A 19,733-nucleotide genomic window follows, 5' to 3' on the forward strand; every position below is an offset into this window, starting at 1 on the left:
ATATTGTATTATATATATATATATATATATATTGTATTATATATATTCGTATACGTATCAATGTTTTATTACAATTCTATATTTACCTATAGATTTATAAATATATATATATATATATATATATGAGTGTGTGTGTGTGTGCGTGTGCGTGTGTCTATGTATGTACGTATATGTATATATATATATATATATGTTGTGTGTACGTATATTATATATATTGTGTTTGTGTGTATGTATGTATGTGTGTATGTATGTATGCGAGTATGTATGTATATTTATATATATATATGCATGTTTGTGTTTGTATGTGTGTGTGTACATATATATATATATATTACAGTATATATATGTATATATATATATATATTTATTTATTTATTTATTTATAATATTCACATTTATATATATGTTGGTGAGGAGAGCTCTGACATGAAGAGCAAGCGCCCAGCGAAGAGACCTTCTATCAACCACCCAATATATAGTATCCCGCGTGTGTCTAAACCCTGTAGTGCAGCCTAGACAACACGTCTTCACGCAGCGATACTAAGAACACGGCTATTTCAGGTGTCTATCGATATATGTAACAATGAATAGACACGTCGAAACCCCTCAGGCACCTCTTATGGTGCACATTACATCAGAGAGCACATCATATACGACTTTAAGCATGCTACGCGTACTTATCTGACCTAACTGACCTATCTGTGGTCCCTTCGATCCCTTTCTGGTAGTAAAACACAATGTATAACTGCTAATGCCCTATATATTGCTCAGACGGTTCGGCTTCGCTATGCGAGATATGAAAGAGCAGCCACAGCTGCATCACAGATTAGCGGGTGCTCCAACAACTGCGGCCAGAGTTCGATACGCTCCACCGGGCAACAAATTGAGTAATCTTGATAAGATACAGCTATATAGACAGGTAGGTATTCGTATACGTTTACACAAACATATATAGCAATCTACGTTGTATGTATCTTGGGTATATGCAGCTATTTAAATAGGTATATGTATATATATATATATGTATGTATACATATATATATATATATATGTGTGTGTGTGTGTGTATAGATAGATACTTTTTTTGACATAAATTAACCTGTATATGGTGCAGCATTTTTGAACAGAGAACAGGTGGGTAGCACGTCCTTTCCAAGCAGGACCCAATTCTCTGATCATCAGAAGGTACTTTCAAACGAAATAACTTAATAGAAAATCGCCTCGGGCGGCAAGCAGGCGGAGACGTCCTTGCATTCGCCTCGATCGCGACAACAGATGGACATTCTAAAAATAGAACTCTGACTTTCCATATATAGGATCCGCTAGATGTAGACTGGCGATGGGATACTGGTGGCCACACCCGGTTCCAGCAGTTCCTGCCTACCACTCAACGCACACGGCTGATCACAGCGAACGGCACAAAGCGTGTAGCGTCGTATCTGGGGCATTCGTATCCGAAAGACACGGTGTTGGTGCTCAAAATAGTCAAATCATACCACAAAGATAAGCTCAAGTACGTGCACTCGGCTGTGTATGAATGTGTGTAAGGATGTGTGTGTGTTTGTGTGTCTGCATGTGTGTGCGTATACGTTTTTCAAGATTCATATCCACATTTGGACTTACTATGTATCAACTTTCCTTTGTAATTGATGCGTTCTTCTCGCAGGAAACATTACCACAGCAACGCCGTATACATGCCTAAGAATGTCAATCCTCAAGAGATTCATGAGGAGACCACGCACACGGTGCGGCTGTACCCTACTGAAGGCGTCGGTGTAGACCTTAGCCCTGTCGTTCACAGGAGAGAAGTTTTGATTGAGGTTAGATATGGAGCTGTATATTGTGTGTGTGTGTGTGTGAGTGTGTTTGTGTCTGTGTCTGTCTGTGCGTGTGTGTGTGTATATACATATATATATATATAAACCCTGATTCATACCATCTTTGCCTTTCGACTTCCTGTCCGACCCACAGTACCTCAAGAACCTCAAGAAGAGCGTGCTGATGTTCTCCCCTCCCCCGCCGCAAACTGACTACTGCATGTACTTCCCATCGGGTGTGTGTGCTTTGGCCTGGGCCCCTAATATAAACCGTAAGAAAGGCATAGAGAGGCAGTATCTGGCGCTGAGTGTGCGCGATGACTATGTGACTACCACTGGGGGTGTGGGGAGGGTGGCGACGCTGCAGATATGGGACTGTGGTATGCTGGAGAACCATACCAGCGATATGAACGTATGTGCTATTGTCGACTATTTGTTTGTGAATGTGTGTGTATGAATGATTATGGTGTGTCCACTCCATACGTATACTCCACCACTAATTGGTTGGTCCAGTGGCTATCAAGTACCCGGCTGTTCAATAAATAACAGTTCCAAAAATAACAGTTCCAAAAATATCAACTCCAAAAATAACAGTTCCAAAAATAATAGCTCTAAAATAACAGTTCCAAAAAATATCAGTGCCACCCATAGAATCATATCCTTATCCGGGTTGCCACACAAATTTCTACTTGTTGTTAATATTGCATTCCTCGATAACCTTGTACATACTCTACTGGGTTTTTAGGGTTTGGGGGTTTAAATACACACGTATCGTTTCTTCTTTTATGGGCATGGTGGTCGCTAACCCGAACCCGGATTCTCTCATAAGAGCAAGGCATCATTTATAGTAAAGTGCCACAGGTGGTTTAGCACACACACTCCTCTCGTCATACCCAACGCATGTTACCACTCAACACGCCTCGGCTAGCCATCGCAACACTTGAACGAAACGGAGAGCCTGTAGTGGTTGGCCGCAGTAGTTGCCCTCGACACCTCGACTGGCCCAAAAGTCACACGCTTGGTACCTATCGGTAGAACTTCATATGCTTTCTATTGATAGAAGGGTCATATGCTATCTATTAATAGAAGGGTCGTACGCTTTCTATTAATAGACGGGTCATATGCTATATCTATTAATAGAAGGGTCATATGCTATCTATTAATAGAAGGGCGTATTCGAACCAGCGCACTACCTACTTTTGTACTGCTCGGATCCTTCATCCATTCATATATGACATTATTCCTCGATCACGTGTTGGGCCATATCCATACATATATGGCATTGGTCCTCTATCACCTATTATACTACTCTGCTCTCTCATCCGTGCCTGTATGGCTTTATTTTCTATCGCAGGCCAAGACATACATTTTGCCACGGTTGGCTATGGTAGTTGCGCTCAAACAGACTGCCGCTATAAAGATGCTCACGTGGGCCCCATGCCACGCCAGGCAAGAACCCGCTCGTTTTAAAAACAGCACGGAGTCATCTAAAAATAGCCCGGCACAAACGACGCATGGCCTGGATACCGCCAACGAACAGAGTACAGCCGGCATAAACGCGACCATCAACGGGGCGAGTACGAGCACGAATGGTATCGGTTCCCATAGCAACGCCGAGAGAAAGGGTGCAGATACGGAGAGAAGGGGATTGAGCCGGTTGGGAGTGCTAGCTGTAACGGATCATGAGGGGATGGTGCGGTTATACGCTGTGCCCAATGTGGCAGATGTGCGGAAGCAGAGCGAGGATCGTTCAGGTAGGCTGTGAGCTGATTCAGGGTTGTAGGGTTTAGGGTTGTTAGTTTTAACGTTTCGGGTTCGAGTGGTTTTAGATGTGATGTGAAGGAGTGGTAAGATTGTAAGCTGTGCCCAATGTGGCAGATGTACGCAAGCAGAGCGAGAATAGTTCAGGTAGCTGTAAGATGGTGCATGGTTTTGGGATTCCTGTCTATATTTGGGCTCGAAATATCCAGTTCGTGTGCACGAAATGTCACGAATATAGTACACACAACCCTTGCGGTAGCGCTTTTCAATCTTAACAGTCATTCAAATTACATATTGCTTGACTGCGGCTCTCGATATAAACATACAAATATATATTCGTTGGCGAACTCGGTTATATATATATATATATATATATATATATGTTTCTGTCTGTGTGCATGCATACAGACATAACACAGAGATGGACACAGACATAGTACTCTTGGATCTGATAGTAGTGCGGTCCACGACTAGCAGCCACTTCCACATTTAGCTGGGGTATAAGATACATACAAACCATTGCACATTCGTTTTTGTATGATCATAAACGTAAATTCATTCACTCATACCCACATATTCCTATACATATTCCATGCATATTCCTATACCTTTTCCAATACATGTGCATATATCTCCATGCACACATAAACGTATGAACATACGGACGGAGACGGTTTTTTCTCCTTATCATCAGCCCACATATATTGGGATGCGTTCCTCTCATGCACATGTACACTTATTCATTCACATACAGACAGAGACACAGGCATAGTACACCTGGATCCTGTGGCATTGCTGTCCAAACCCAGCAGCCACTCCCAGTGCACTGCCATTGACTGGGGCATCTCCCACAAGATAGCTATAGGTACTCTCGACGGCATGGTGATTGTGTACGACCTATCCCACTTTCTGAAAGGTATGTGCTTAGTACGTATATATGTACTATATATATATATTATATATATATATGTGTGTGTGTGTGTGTGTGTGTGTGTGTGTGTGTGTATCTAATCGCAAATACTTTATTCCTCTACAGACGAGGCTCTAGTGCCACCACAAAAGACCCTCCATATCCCCCACAGTCAACACTTTATGGCCGAGAAGCGTGCGGTTAACCAAGTGTGCTGGCACCCCCACTTTGAGCAGAACGTGGTTATGACTAGCGCCATCACTGGAGAGTGGCACATATGGGACACCCGGGATGCAGCTACCTGTTTACTCAGCAGAAACTCTTACGGTGAGTACATATTCCGTTGTTTGTTTGTATATTTACTTAGGGTCAGTACATATTCCGTTGTTTGTTTGTGTGTTTGTACTTAGGGTGAGTGCATATTCCGTTGCTTGTTCGTGTTGTATGTTCACTAGAGTGAGTATGTATACCGTTGTGTTTGTTTGTGTGTATGTACACACGCTGTGGTGTGTGTATAGACTGGCTGTCCGTTAATATACTGGTGCATACACACGTGTTCTTGGGGGCAGAGGGGAGTTATAGCTGTCTCTGTTACTGGAGAGTGACAGATGACACGTGACACTGCTACCTGTCTGTTCAGCAGGAATGCCCACCGGCTTGAATATACGTAATGGTACGTTTTTATGCACACCTCGTAGTGCGCGTTTAAGACTGAATGCCGCGATATAAACCGTTGGCGTGTACGTATACGTATATACTTACAGTCTCATCCGTACAGACATAATCTGTGGGCGTGTATGTATACGTGTATACGTACAGTTTCATACGTACAAATGTATTCTGTGGGCGTGTACGTATACGTATATGCGTACAGTCTGTTCACGGGGTGGTTGAATCAACATCAGTGACTGAACATGTGCGTGTGCGAGCCATTCCCGATACCGCCATTTGTCTGCTCAGCAGCAGATTGTACAGCGTACTCGTGTACTTACGTGTATTCGCGCACGTTTCGGTATGTGGATGTAGGTGTGTGAATTTATAGAGGCTTCTCGTGTATATACCCCATACAGAAGAGAGTATATTCAAACGTGCGTGCGTGTTACGATTCGTAAATGCGTCGATTGGATTTGACATGTACTGTCCCAGAAGTGTTCTCATTGGCCCACCGTGTATACTGGTATGTATATGAGCACTCTCATCCTCATCATAACAGAGTATACTGGTAGGTATATGAGCACTCCCTTCCTCTTCCTATAGCGTACTCTTAAAGTAACTTAACCCACAAAGCATGAGCAATTGTACGACAATGTGGTCTGATAGTCGTTGCTCATCAGCTGCTCACACAGCATATGCATCTATCCATTCACTCACACTCACTACGCCTACTACCACGTGTACCACACAGCATATGCATCTATTCATTCACTCACACTCACACTACGCCTACTACCACGTGTGCTCATGGGCTTAAGTGTTCTCCCACCCACACAGCATATGCATCTATCCATTAACTCGCACTCACACTACGCCTACTACCACGTGTGCTCATGTGCTGAAGTGCTCTCCCACTTTTTGTTTTACACAGAATACGCCTCCGTAGTGCTATGGCCGCACAGTTTGGGGTCGTTCTACGTCGCCACGTCTTATGGGAGTGTGCGGTATGTGCGCATGGGATCGTCTAGCCTAAGTCGCTAACCTCCATGTGTTGTGGATCAATCTATGTGCGCAAGGGATCGTCTAGCCTTAGACGCTAACCTCCATGTGTAGTAGATCTATCTCTGTGTGCAGGGGATCGTCTAGCCTTAGATGCTAACCTCCATGTGGTGTGGACCAATCTCTGTGTGTGATTGGGCTGTCTATATAGTCCATTGTATATACGTGTATGATTTGATTATATGCTTTTATAATACAATGTAGCTCTGTAGTGCTTTCTTCGGATATCATTCGTTATTTTAGACAAATCAGCATGTATATATACAGGAGACGAGAGTCTTGATTCCCACTCGAGCTGCCGTGCTTATATATACATGCATATGCTTAGACTTGTATACGCGCTGTAGTAGCACATGTTACGGCACCACAGATTGGGTTTGTGCTATGCTGTGTGCAGACATTAGTGCTGTACACAAAACCCTAAAAACCCCAAAGACATTAGGGCTGGGAGTTGCAGCTACGGTTGTGAGCGACTCGCCTGCCGTTCAATGCAATTCACAGCCGACTCTGGATGAAGCCGTACGGCTGCGTTGGCGTATGAGATACATATACGTCTATATGTATTTATGTGTCAACCCATTGGCACATATATTGCAAGATACAGACTCATCTGTATGTATGTATGTACCCGTGCATTTGTACTTATGATGGATTGTACATACACATCTATATGTATACACGTCCCCTTACCTTTGTATACATACTAGAGAGCACGTGTACATAAAATAGAGAGGTACGTACACATCTATATGTACACACGTCCCCTTGCCTTTGTACACATACTAGAGAGCATGGGGTGGTAGAGCATAAGCTGAAACCAAACTGGGTACAGAAGATAAGACCGGGAGTCATGCCCATGGCCATGAGCTACTCACTACCCCTCAATGCGATGGCGACTGCCTTCGATGACGGAGCCTTGTCTGTGAGTAACATAGGACTGATCTATAAGAAAAAGGGTGTCAAGGTGCGTACGGGGAGCGTCATGGGGTGTTTCTATGCGGTTGGTCGTGCGTTTATATATTGCAGGTATATATTGTATGTATATTTTTTATGTATATATTGTAGATATATATTATATGTATATATTGTGTGCATATTTTTCATGTATATATTGTTTGCATATATTGTACGTATACACACAGCTAGCTCCGAATAGAGTCCCATGTCCCAAGGCTGCTGTATTGCTTCTCCACGATGTGGCGATGCTTTGTCTTGTCTTTGATGGCCATGTCCCTTTTCTATGGGTGATGTATGTCTGAACCAAACGAAGAAATGCGACACATTGCGTAGGAAGAGTCATGTACAGACTTGCATGTATGTACACATAGTCACACTATTACCCGAGGCTATAGTCCCTTTCAGAAAGCCAGACACGTTTGTGTGGGTGTCTGAATTAACTCGTGTATACATATCGAATGTGTATATTGGGTTGTTTTCTCGTATATGGCGCTCGCTAGTCCGGAAACACGGCTACACAATCACGCGAGCCCTGGTGGACTTGGAGATACGTATGTGGTTTATAAAGAGGCACGAATATACGCTGGTTGACATTTCTTCCAACAAACACACGTGTGTGTGTGCGTGTGTGTGTATATCAACACCTGGTACAATCAGACCCTCGAACAATGTAGCACGCCTAGTGATTTCTTTTCACGATCCAAATTTAATTATTCTAAGCTACATATATTGGGCCAATTCCATTTATAATTTGAATATTCGGTCTGCCTATTCGAACTTTCTCATGCACAGGATCGCAACGTTTGGCTGCATGCGACGGTTTTGGAGCCGAACCCGATTCCAAAAATACTGCCCTCGCTTGTGGCATTGAAGAAGGAACGAGCATTGGCTTTAAAATCGAATATAAAGGGCAAGAACAAAAAACAGGCGAAGAACCCACCGTCGGATGCAAGCGACTCTGAACCAGGTATGTCAAGTCATCATATATGCGCGTATTTCTATACTTCACCATATGCGTATACACACTTTACCGTACACGTATCTATACACCTTATCATATGCGTATATATATATATATATATATATATATACATATATTTAATAAATGTATATTTATAATATATATATTTATAATATATATTATATATTATATATATATATATTGTATACAACTTCATATACTTGTATGTAGATCTCAGTCATGTTCACCCAGATATTAGTTGTCCGTGCACAGCCACTACGTTAATATCTGAACTTTATGACGCCTGCGTGATTTGATACTATAGTATTTGCGTGGTCAATGAGAACATACAGATATATTATGTAGTCGTATCTCTTGCCTATACTACTGCCCCCTGCCACCATACGTACTTTGTATGAAAGCGTTAACGCAATCACATCTTACATGGCATTGCTCCGTGACAATGAGGTATAGATCTACAGTCCGAGATAAGTACGTACACGCCCCAAATCGCACAACAACGCACACCTGCATACCCCACGTTTTATCATCTGTGCCTGACGAAATCCGGGAAGACCGCTGCAATCCTCACTGAGTCGACGAGTGATCTGACGGTTTATATACTGTTTCCTTATCCGTAGAAGTCACTGTAGTCATATTGATCACGAAAATCATCTGGCATGGGACACATTGGCCTGTGAAAAAGAAACCATCGAATAGTGGCTGATCTTAATGGAAGTCCAAAATAGATGTGATATTGGCTCTAATATTGAATATCGATATCCTGTGTTTTCGGCTCTAATTTAGAGCGCCACACATGTCCATGCTGACCCGATTTTGTTTCAAAACCTTCACACCATACACTCATCAGACATAGAAGCCGCAGACGAAACACCCGAGGCAGAGGCGGATACGGAGGCACCAAGTGCGCCAGCAAACCCAAACCACCACGTGTGGATGATCAATGATCAGGTAGGCACATGGCATGTTGGCTTGGCTGGGTGCACGCCAGTAGTAGACAATTATACAGGAGGACAGATTGGGCTTGTACACGTGATGCACCGGTCTATCGTATGTGTGACTTGCGCGCTACTGATTGTCGTACGAATGTCTCGTGCACTACTGATTGTCGTACGAATGTCTCTTGCACTACGGATTGTCGTGCGAATGTCTCGTGCACTACTGATTGTCGTACGTATGTCTCGTGCACTACTGATTGTCGTACGTATGTCTCGTGCACTACTGATTGTCGTACGTATGTCACGTGCACCACTGATTGTCTTACGAATGTCTCGTGCACTACTGATTGTCGTACGAATGTTTCGTGCGCCACTGATTGTCATACGAATGTCTTGCTCACCACTAGATTTCTGAGCTGGGAGGGTTGCCCACAAAGGCCAATCCCGCGCCAATCCCTGATTGCCTTGAGGAGTTTCTGGGGCCTAAAAGCGTTTCGATCACACATGTAAGTATCCTGTATAAACGTATAAACGCCAGTGGCTATATTACACACACTTGCAAGTATCGTGAGTGCATGTTGGTGTGGTGAATATTACAAGGTATGTATGCTTCCTGTATGGACTTTGGAAAGATGTCTCAGGCGTATTAGCATGTAAGTATCATATATAAACGTGTGAACGCCAGTGACTATATCACACACACTTGAACGTATCGTGAGTGCATGTAGGTGTGGTGAATATCTCCAGGCATGTATGCTTCCTGTATGGACTTTGGAAAGATGTCTCAGGGGTATTAGTATGTAAGTATCATATATAAACTTATGAACGCCAGTGGCTATATTGCACACACTTGCAATTATCGTGAGAGCATGTTGGTGTGGAGAATAGCTCCAGATATTATGCTTCTTATATGGACTTTGGAAAGATGTCGCAGGCATACTAGTGTGATTATCATGTATGTATGCCAATATCTTCAGAACTCTTTGGCATTCAAGTATTTTTTTATGCACTGGTGATATTGTATACCAGACAATCACGTTTTCTGGGTCCAAGGTAATGTGACAAATAAGTAAGCTAAAGGCAATCTCGTGCAATAACTCGGATATCTAAGTCCTTTTTTATTTCTAGAGGTGCAAATCTATCCGAATGTGTGGAAGGAAATCGTACCCAACTATTCTTACGATCACACATATATTCCAAGTATTTTTGTACCAAAATATTATATTGGATTTCCTATTTAACTGCCCTGATACTTCATTTATTTCCATACAGGTGCAATTCTGTCCATCCTTCATGTCGGGTACCTGGGCAGCCTACGCCTACGAGTCCGGATTCGTGCGCATACGATGGTGTGGTGATATATAGATACACGCACATGGATTCCATTCAAACTCTTTTGATGCAGATTCGTGCGTTTTCATAAGTATAGTAATCTATTCGACCATATATAGTAGCCTATGCGACCATATATAGTAACCTATGCGACCATACATAGTTACCTATGCGATCATACATAGAGCTCCATTTACAACGCTTTGAAGTCAAGACCTCAGTGTACACGCTGGTGTGTTACCGTATACGTCCAGGCATGAAAAGTTGCCAACACGCGTAGATGCATGAGCCACCGAGATACGTCGACTGCAATGGGTGTCCTGTCTAACGCGTTCACCTACAAGCAGCTACCAACGCCCTTGTATGAATATTATTTAAAAGAAGGACTCCCAACCCAACCCGTAACCGGTGTAAGCCAACTACCTATAGCTTCATCCGCAACTATCAATCTGCCCACATCCTCACGCAACAGTGAGCGCATGATGAGTTGAAGTTGATGAGTCGAGTGTGGGTGGTGGTGCATGAGGACGCAGACGTTGAGTGGGAAGGGACGCGGAGAAGCACGTGAGTGGTGACATGAGCGCTTGCAGGCGCAGCGTGTTTGTGCGTTATAGGTGGTGTGCCGAGGTCTATACAGCCCAGGTCAGCTGCACCCCCGAACGTTCAATCTGTTCTATACGGATGCAGTGGACAGCACATGCGTTTGCTATGATATGCCTCTCGACAGTATCCATGCTCCGTATAGAGAAAATCACCCACTAGCTTATCGATTGAGCCACCTGTATGTGTAAGTGGGGGGGGGTGGGTAGATATCACATGACTTAGAACAAATCACACAAGTGCATGATCTACGGAATCGCCACAGACCGGACACACAGTGTGTGTGTGTGCTTGCTCCATGGCCTGGCTGGTCCCACTAACTGAGAAGTCTCCTTAGCAGTGGACGGTCATATGCAACTTCAGTCAGATATATAGGCGCAGAGTTGAGGTCACCTGCAGGGTTCGTCGGCTATGGATACTATTGAGTGGCTACTTACCGCCCCGTTTGATTAAACGTTGTACGTTTAAAACTGTCGATGGAGTATACGCCCATCCGATTGCGGGTGCTCGCTCACGAGCTAGTGGATGGTTGCCTACCAGCGCCTCCGATAACATTTAACGCGACTTGGTCGGCTTCAGAGACCTCCTACGGGAGTACGGAAATTAGTCCCCATGGATAAGCGAAGGTGCCTGCGTGACGATGAACGTCACCTGCAGATGTAGTGGAGCGGCCGTCTGGCTGTCCACAGATATATTATAGAGTACACATTCTCCACAGATGTATTCAAGTGTTCGTATTCTGAAAAGATATATCCTAGAGTACGTATTATCAACAGGTATATTCTAGAGTACGTATTCTGAAAAGATATATTTTAGAGTACGTATTCTCCACAGATAAGTTCTAGACGACGTGATCTCCACAGATATATTCCAGAGTACGCCTTCTCTGCAGGTATATACTCTATCTGGAAGGGCTGGATAAGACATGCAGTCTATGAGCGTGGCTTGTTAACGTCCCGCCAGAGGTATGCTAACAAGTCACAGCTATGTCCTTTAGAATACTTTGCTGGACTGGCACAGGAAAAGCACATATGCACTATGGTACCTGCATTGGGATATGTAACTACTGTGTGTTTTTTTAGTATATAGTATATACACAAGCACAGAGAATCCGGATGCACATGGTACCCCAAATAAATGAATATAAGCAAACATTTGGCGTTCTGCTCCTGAACGGTCCACTACATACTTGCATCTGACGGTCATGGGATTTGGTGTCACCTCAATTTCTTTATATTCTTTAGCAAGTGAAAAACCCCTACGTACTTGAGCCTGTGGATATCGATAATGTACTTGGAGCCGCGATACTTCTGGATTCAGCATATCTCTGGCGATGCCCTTTGCCATCCTTTAATCTCGCATGTGCAGGATTATTTCAATACCTCTACGCGTGCAAGGAAAGACAACAAACATAATCTCATGCAAATTGATATACACCATATGCACAGCATTCGCAAAACCGTTTGCTGGACTTGCTATAGCTGTGTACAATCAGTTGTTTGTACAACCCTACGATATAAGCTACTGTGCTTTCAAGAAAATGTATAGAAAGAACTCGTGCGGCCACTAACTACATATTAAGACATCAATTAACAGTTTCATAAAACGCATTCATTTCCTCGAGTGCAGATAAAAGTCGTCGCAAAGTGTGCTCTATTTGTATATTACCATTGAGCTTGTAGTTCATACTCTAGCTCAGGACAACCAGACAGTTTAAACCAGTCACAGACCCATGACCCTGCATTATGAGGTATAACGTATGTTGATGCTGTAGCTATGTGTGGAGTCGATGCCTAACTTCACAACCGGAGAGACAGGACCCATATAGCGGGGGGTGCATCTCGCACCTCTCGAAACACCAATATAGTCGGGTGAAATCAATACATCGCTGCCCACTTTTCGGTCCCACAAACTGGTACAATTGATATACCAGAACCATTATATGAACGCCCCTACTATTCCGAAGTTGGCCGTATGTCCTTACAACCTTAACTACTACCAGTATTCCCTCCAGAAAATCATTATACTGCTTCTGCGCACTCATATTCATGTAACGCTACAGTAACTGGAGATCTGATTATGCGCTTCACCCTTCAGCTGTCTGTGCGTGAAGTGGCAAATGCACTACATACGCATTCTCACCTCCTGATGAGAAAAGATTCATTATAACAGGCCCCCAAATATACCGCGTAAAATAATATGTCCCGATTAAAAGGAAACCAGTGGATAATTTTACTCCGACCGAGGTCAAGGTCTTTGTTTGTTTCGTGCTGTATTTGTGTTCCCGTAGAATGATGATCTCTACTATGAGCAGGTTAGGTAGGTAGAAGGCGAACGCCATAATATGGTCGAACAACCCCCAGAATTCATCGGCCCAAAGCCGTTAGTAAGTATCATCCAGAATCCATATACTATACGGTACAACCACGAGCCTAGCGCTAGGCTGTATAGTCGCATAGCCACCCCCTGTGTGTGACTAGTAGCCTTGCTCTGGCATATCGCACCGTTTGTAATGCACATACAAACATGAGGATCCCATACAAGCTGAAGCCAATGTCTATCACCACACCCCCTACTGTGCCTCGGATACCTATAAAAACCAATCCGCCTATAGCTGTTACTACACATGCGGTGATATATACCCGGCCAGTCCATCGATGCACAAGTGGGTACTGTTCACGTATGCCCGAGATAAACTGCACTCCTCCCAGTACAAGTATAATCGCACCACCAAGAAAGTGCAACCCAATGGCTATATTAGCTGCCTCTGTCTTCTCCACGTACAAGCCCTTCGGCACTGTATTCCACCTACGCAGGTCGCCTTCGGGTATTGCTACGACATAGGATATAAGAATGTAAAGCCCGAATAGTATCGCACTGATCCATACTGTGAAATTCAGCGTAAGCGTAGTCGTTCACGCGGCTTCAGTTTTCTGTTTTGTATTTTACTTTTAGTCCTTTAGACAACTTTTACATCAGCTGGCTAAGTGCTATTTACCTGTCACCGAGTCTGGGACTCTGGGGCCCGCTGGGGCTTTTAGAGAGTTTCAAGTTTGAGCATCTTGAGGTATTATTTATATAAATATTTTAGTTGGAAGTTAAGAGTCTATTTTGGTGTCGAGACTCTTCTATCAATCCATTTTTAGATTAATTTTTGTTTTAAAAGAAACCCACAGCTGCAGTCCCCACAGGCCACAGCCTCACAGTTCACACAGGGACAGGGCACAGTCTCACACTCACAGTGACTCTCAGTCACAGACTCACAGTTACAATCACAGACTCACAGCCCCACTCCTCACAACAAGTCTCAACACTCAACAGCTTTGAGTTTTACAGTTTACAGTTTAGGCGGTTCGGATTAGATCCCCTAATTTAGACCCCGCCCTTGACTTTTCGGACTTTAGGTGCATTTATGACTTTTAATTCTGGGACCAAATATATCGAGTATGGCCAATATTGGGCTATGAAGTTTACGTTTTAGGGTATGTTTTTATAATCATTGGCTTTCTTACACAGTATCAGTATTGGCGCTCAAAAGCACAGGTTTATTGGATGATGGATATTGAGAAAACATATTGCTTTTATTTGTGGACATATTCAGGCCCATAATGGGCCGCACCCAGAGGGCATAAATGGGGCCTAGGCCAAAATTGACAGTCATAAGTCCCGCCCCCCCCCCTTACCGCGAACCGCTCAACAGTCAACACTCAACTGCTGTCAACACTTCACACTCAACACTCAACACTGCAACGGTCAACAGTTGTGACAGTCAACACTGAGTAACTGCATCAAAACATGAGTCGCATTTGGTTCAAATGATCAATCAAATACGCTTAAATATATAAAAGCTTCTGGGCGGGCGGGTCAAAACTCAAAACAAACTCACGAACTCACGGAGTCACGGGTCCACGGCTAACTATTTGGTCGGAAATATATCAGAACTCTCAGAACCCACAGACTGGCACAGAGTCACCGAGTCACAGACTATTGTATTTAGAATTTTAGATGCTCTAGATTGTAACAAATCCTGGTCGCTGTCCGGGTTCACGGTATCGCATTGGCGTCCGTGACATTCGATGCTTATTATTTTCCGAACAGTAAAATATATTTTATTTCCTACATACATCATGATTTATATTTATGCCCTTGACATATGACAGATATATACGCACTAATCGAATGTGAGACGTTGCCACGTATATATAATATCGATGCTATTCCAGTTGGAAGCAAATCAAATATCCCACACCACTCTGTAAATACTTTGCCCGGGCGTCTGTGTGTTGAGAGGTTTTGGTGGTAGTATACATTCACATTAGCATACAATATGGATTCACGCACTAACAGCACCGATGCGAAAATTCTCAACGGAAGCGGCATACTCAACTATGACAAATACCTCAAGCACACACCAGCAGACTGGCCAAACGTGTATATCTTCAGGCAAGACCATCTCAATACAAACATATACCTGAATTACAATAGGGTCCTTTGCTGCCTACTACATTGCACTCTATCCTACAGGCCTGGGAAACGGGGGTCTCACCATCTTTGTGGGTATGGTGTACATGGGTGTATCGATAATGAACGGAATATACGGAACACAGACACTAGGTCTACTGCTACTTCTAATGATGGCCTTAGTCTTGGCATTCGTGTTCACCACTATACTGGTCGCAGTCGTACTCGTAAACCCCAATCCTGGAGCAGTTCTGGCTACATACGTTGCTTGTATGTTGGTTATATGTTCGGGTCGCCTGGGTCCCATGGGCGTCGGTGGATCGATCTCACTGAACTTCATAATCATGCTTGCTTCGTTCATATTCTTCTATTTGTACGACTACGCACTACATGGCCTGCATGCATCCATACCCCTGGCAGACCTGGCAAATAGCGCACTCCTCGCTGATCACGGAACACCTCTTCCCATACCTGAATTGGTCGATATGCTACAAATACAATTCACCGCAGCTGTAGGTGCGGTCTTTAGCTTCACCATACCAGCTAACATCAGTACCACGCTTGCCGGTAGTACATGCAGTGTAAGTGTATCAGACGATACTTTAGACATCTTGGTGGAACCCGGGTGGTGGGTCATTGATAACATTCCGTGGCGCGGTGATAATGCAGTCATAGCTGCTTCGGGGCCCATGATGTGGATGGTAGTGGTTGGTCTCTCGATATACTTAGCAGTCCACTTAGTACCGCCCTACTACAGTGCCAACCGAGAAATCCGAGACATACTTGGGCGTGTGCTGTGTTCACTTGTAGACAAGTAAACATACGTGCGACCCAAAGCTATCGAAACACCTTCGTACCATGAAGGGCAAGACATTGTATCACTCGATGAACAGACAACGAGAGAAGGACGGGGATCTGAAGACAAACCAAGTTCCAATGACTTTGACGCCCACTTTTATGCAGCCTATAGAGCTAAGCATCTGGCGTCGTCTCCCGTAGGTCTTTTATTGGGCCAAGCCGTACGGTCGGCACTGACCAGCACCGACGCACTGCTCAACTCGGCAGCCAATGGCGAGCCACACTGGTTTTCGCCGTGTGTGTTTGTGCGTACTCACGACGAGATGAGGGCTGTAGATACAAGGGTGGGTCAACTGGCTGCATCAGTCATACTGTATAATATGTACTTCAGTGAAAGGAACCCTATGGAGCTCAACAATCCCCCTGAGCTGGCACAAGCCAAAGAGCGTCTGGTGACCACAGCCCGGCAAGATGGTCGACGAGTGCGGGAGAAGCATCTGCACAATACCTACCTTGTTCAACAAGGCTCTACTAAGCACGCTTAAGGAACAACTACTGCAGGTGCATACGGATTTTCAGGTTTGCTTTGGATCACTACGACGCCCTCGCAGCCCGGGTATATAAAGACCAATTAAACTACATGCACCGCAACGGCAGTAGCCATGCCGAGATCAAGGAGGTTGTAGTGGCGATATCTGTGAGTCTGACTCTGATAGCCCTGAACTTTCACCACCACCCGAAGAACCTGTGTGTGGCTGTAGAGAACCTTCTAGATGCCAGTCATCGGTATAGTCTCAGCAACGCAGTCGTTTCGCTGTATCGTCTGCTTTGTTTCTATAGTATGTTGCTTCCTAAGGCAATGTTGGCGGCCTTTACCACGTTCTTCCAGGCTCTGCGTACTCTCCCGCAGCGAGTCAGCTGGACAGGCCCGGCAAGTTGGTACCAAAACAGAGACCTGCACCACTGGCTGCGGTTCAATCTAGGTACCTTTATTCTCTTTGTTGTCCCGCTTTACAGCGCCGAATTCCGGTACTGGGTGTGGCCCATGTTGGAGAGCACTGCCCCCAAGTACACGGACACGCCCGTTTTAGGCCATCTTCAACTGTGGTGCATCATGACATACGACTTGTGCGAAAGTGCCACCTTAGAGCCAACTGTCCAGAAGTGTGTGTGGCGCATGCTGGGTAGTGCTATCGGATGTGTGACCGCGTACCTGACGCTGCTAGCAGCAGGCACAGACAACCCCTGGGTGATCCTGCTTTCCTCGGTTATCATGCACTTCATTGTGTACTTCGCCGCGGCCGATAAAGACAGTACCAGGGTGGTGTGGATGCAGTAACGCTGGAACTATCTCCCCGGAGTAGTGCTGATCACTCACATCGTCATCACGCAGGTGTTCTGGATACGACGCGAGACCTTCGCCATGGAGTTCTACGTGCTCAACCGGTTCATCGCCAGTATGGCCGGTGCCCTGCTGTGCCTGGGGATCAAATCGTGGGTGCTTCCCATGAGCGCTGGCTTGGCGTCGCGTAACTTGTTCACCCGATCGTACGGGGCCCTCTCCGCCAGTCTGGCCGCGGCATTCACCGCAATCGACAGTGCAGCAGCAACCGCTCACCCAGACCCACAGACCACACCATCTGTGCCAACCACGGCAGAAAATACAGACACGGCTGTACCGAACATCTCAGCCACTGAACAAGCCGTTTCCCCGCTGCCAAATCTGGACGGTGCTCTGGCTACTCTGGCTGGAGGGGAGGCCCTGTTGGCTGGGGCCAGTTTCTATTCCAAATGGGCGCATGCCGGTCCCGTCATCGTGGCCGACGAGAGACTTCGCACGGTGGAGCGGTTTCTGTCGGCCCTGTCGCACATGGCAGGCAATGTGCGAGTGGTACACGAGCTGTACGCCGCAAGCGATACGGTGGAACGTGCAGAGCAGGACGTAGGGAGAGAGCAGGATGTGGGGACTAGTAGTACCAGTCTGTTGCCGGATGTGGGTACTGCGGGCGATAGTATGTCTCTGGTCGAGGGAGCACAGGCAGAGGCTGGTGTGGATCCGGCGGGTTCGCCTGGCACCTCGAAGGAGGTCTTGGAGGTGCCACATAAACGCTTGCGGGGCGTGTCCATTAATCTGGTCAGTGCGCGAGAGCGGGTGCTTGATGTCATCCCCGAGTGCGTGCAGATGTTCACGGGTGTACTGCTATCCCAGTCCGAACAGGATGTCGCGGATATCCCAGTACTCTCGGCGCTGAACATAGACGATAAGGCAAAAGCCGACAATGAGACGGCGCTGAATGCCTTAGTACGCCTACAGAATAATGCCACAGACAGTTCGGTACACCCGTCTGTGGAGGAGTGTGTCATGTCGCTGCTAGACACATCCTTTGACCTCGACGAAGGCGCGCACGCTGTGATACAGCACATGTACGAGAACGGGGCCATGGCCACCACGTTACTGGCGCTGACTACAGCTATGTACCTGGACTATTCAAAGGTTTGTATGGAGTTCTTGGCCACGCACACACACACACCGCAGAGACCAACAATTCAGATCGCTCTGACTGCGCACAATGCGAAGTCGAGACACTTTATCAGGGCTATGAAGATGCGAGTGACAGATGAAGAGCGCGGGTGATTCACTTAGTTAAACGAGTGACGACACCCGAATATATTAGGTACTGTAAGTAGTACTGCGAAGGACAGAGGTGGACGTTAGCTGATTATAACAGCAATGGTAAAGTATTAACTAAGTATGCGCACACTGGTGAAACAATGACATGGCACACATGACGACGCAGCGGATATGGATAGGTGCACATACCGTAGGCACTGTAAGTAGTACTGCGATGGACAGAGAAGAAGTTAGCTGATTATAACAGCAATAGTAAGATATTAACCCTAAAACCCTGGTGTATGAATGAAGTGAGAGAGGCAACTGGAGACCGTAACTCATATTAGTTCGTAATTATCATACGGCTTTGTTAATCGCCTGTATGATAATTTTCTTTAAATCCCATATCACGGTGGCATTCTCTATTGTATCACATTAGGTGGCGTTACGCATTGTTATCGAACATAACTATCGCATCCGCAACACTGACAGCCATTAAAGCATATAGCATTTGAGTATAGATGTCAAGACATGGTGTTGCAGCTAAAGTGTAATAGTGCAGATAACTCCCAATCATCCTTACAGTTCCATATAGTAGGTGGCTTAAGGGGTATAAATAGATGGGATTGTGCCTCGCGCGAGGATTCGCCACTTACCTGTACTTAGAATATGGCACTTTCCGGTTCCATCGCTAGTTTTATTGTTAATTAATGGCATTGGTCGGTGATCTGGCATTGGCTATACTCATAGACCTGTCAGTATGTGTTGACATCGAAGTATCAATTTGTGTTGCATAGGTATTATTAAAGAAACGGGGTAGTTAAAACGTAACAATCTGGGTTGCATAAGT

General features: G+C 45.1%; 3 protein-coding genes across 3 annotated transcripts in view; all 3 read left to right on the top strand.

Moving 5' to 3' along the window:
- The window catches only part of SARC_05342 (hypothetical protein), a 23,668-nt gene extending 11,506 nt beyond the window's left edge, over window positions 1-12,162 (top strand). The window contains exons 8-20 of the mRNA XM_014300798.1: window positions 775-922; window positions 1,320-1,516; window positions 1,670-1,823; window positions 1,975-2,232; window positions 3,175-3,574; window positions 4,336-4,497; window positions 4,618-4,818; window positions 6,077-6,149; window positions 6,991-7,168; window positions 7,954-8,128; window positions 8,994-9,094; window positions 9,489-9,587; window positions 10,354-12,162. Coding sequence (XP_014156273.1) covers window positions 775-922; window positions 1,320-1,516; window positions 1,670-1,823; window positions 1,975-2,232; window positions 3,175-3,574; window positions 4,336-4,497; window positions 4,618-4,818; window positions 6,077-6,149; window positions 6,991-7,168; window positions 7,954-8,128; window positions 8,994-9,094; window positions 9,489-9,587; window positions 10,354-10,446 — 2,239 coding nt within the window. The 3' untranslated portion in view covers window positions 10,447-12,162. The remainder of the gene's footprint in view (window positions 1-774; window positions 923-1,319; window positions 1,517-1,669; window positions 1,824-1,974; window positions 2,233-3,174; window positions 3,575-4,335; window positions 4,498-4,617; window positions 4,819-6,076; window positions 6,150-6,990; window positions 7,169-7,953; window positions 8,129-8,993; window positions 9,095-9,488; window positions 9,588-10,353) is intronic.
- A 3,410-nt stretch (window positions 12,163-15,572) lies between these two features.
- SARC_05343 (hypothetical protein) lies at window positions 15,573-16,817 on the top strand (the record flags this gene model as incomplete). The annotated part of the gene is made up of 2 exons (XM_014300799.1): window positions 15,573-16,263; window positions 16,312-16,817. 2 exons carry the CDS (start codon window positions 15,573-15,575, stop codon window positions 16,815-16,817), a joined length of 1,197 nt encoding a protein of 398 aa, XP_014156274.1.
- Window positions 16,818-17,131: 314 nt separating this feature from the next.
- On the top strand, window positions 17,132-18,907 carry SARC_05344 (hypothetical protein; the record flags this gene model as incomplete). The annotated part of the gene is made up of 2 exons (XM_014300800.1): window positions 17,132-17,596; window positions 17,666-18,907. The coding sequence occupies 2 exons, from the start codon at window positions 17,132-17,134 to the stop codon at window positions 18,905-18,907; spliced, it is 1,707 nt and encodes a 568-aa protein (XP_014156275.1).
- Between the last annotated feature and the right edge of the window lie 826 nt (window positions 18,908-19,733).

This window comes from Sphaeroforma arctica (assembly GCF_001186125.1).
Source record: "Sphaeroforma arctica JP610 unplaced genomic scaffold supercont1.337, whole genome shotgun sequence".
In the NCBI taxonomy this organism is placed as follows: domain Eukaryota; class Ichthyosporea; order Ichthyophonida; genus Sphaeroforma; species Sphaeroforma arctica.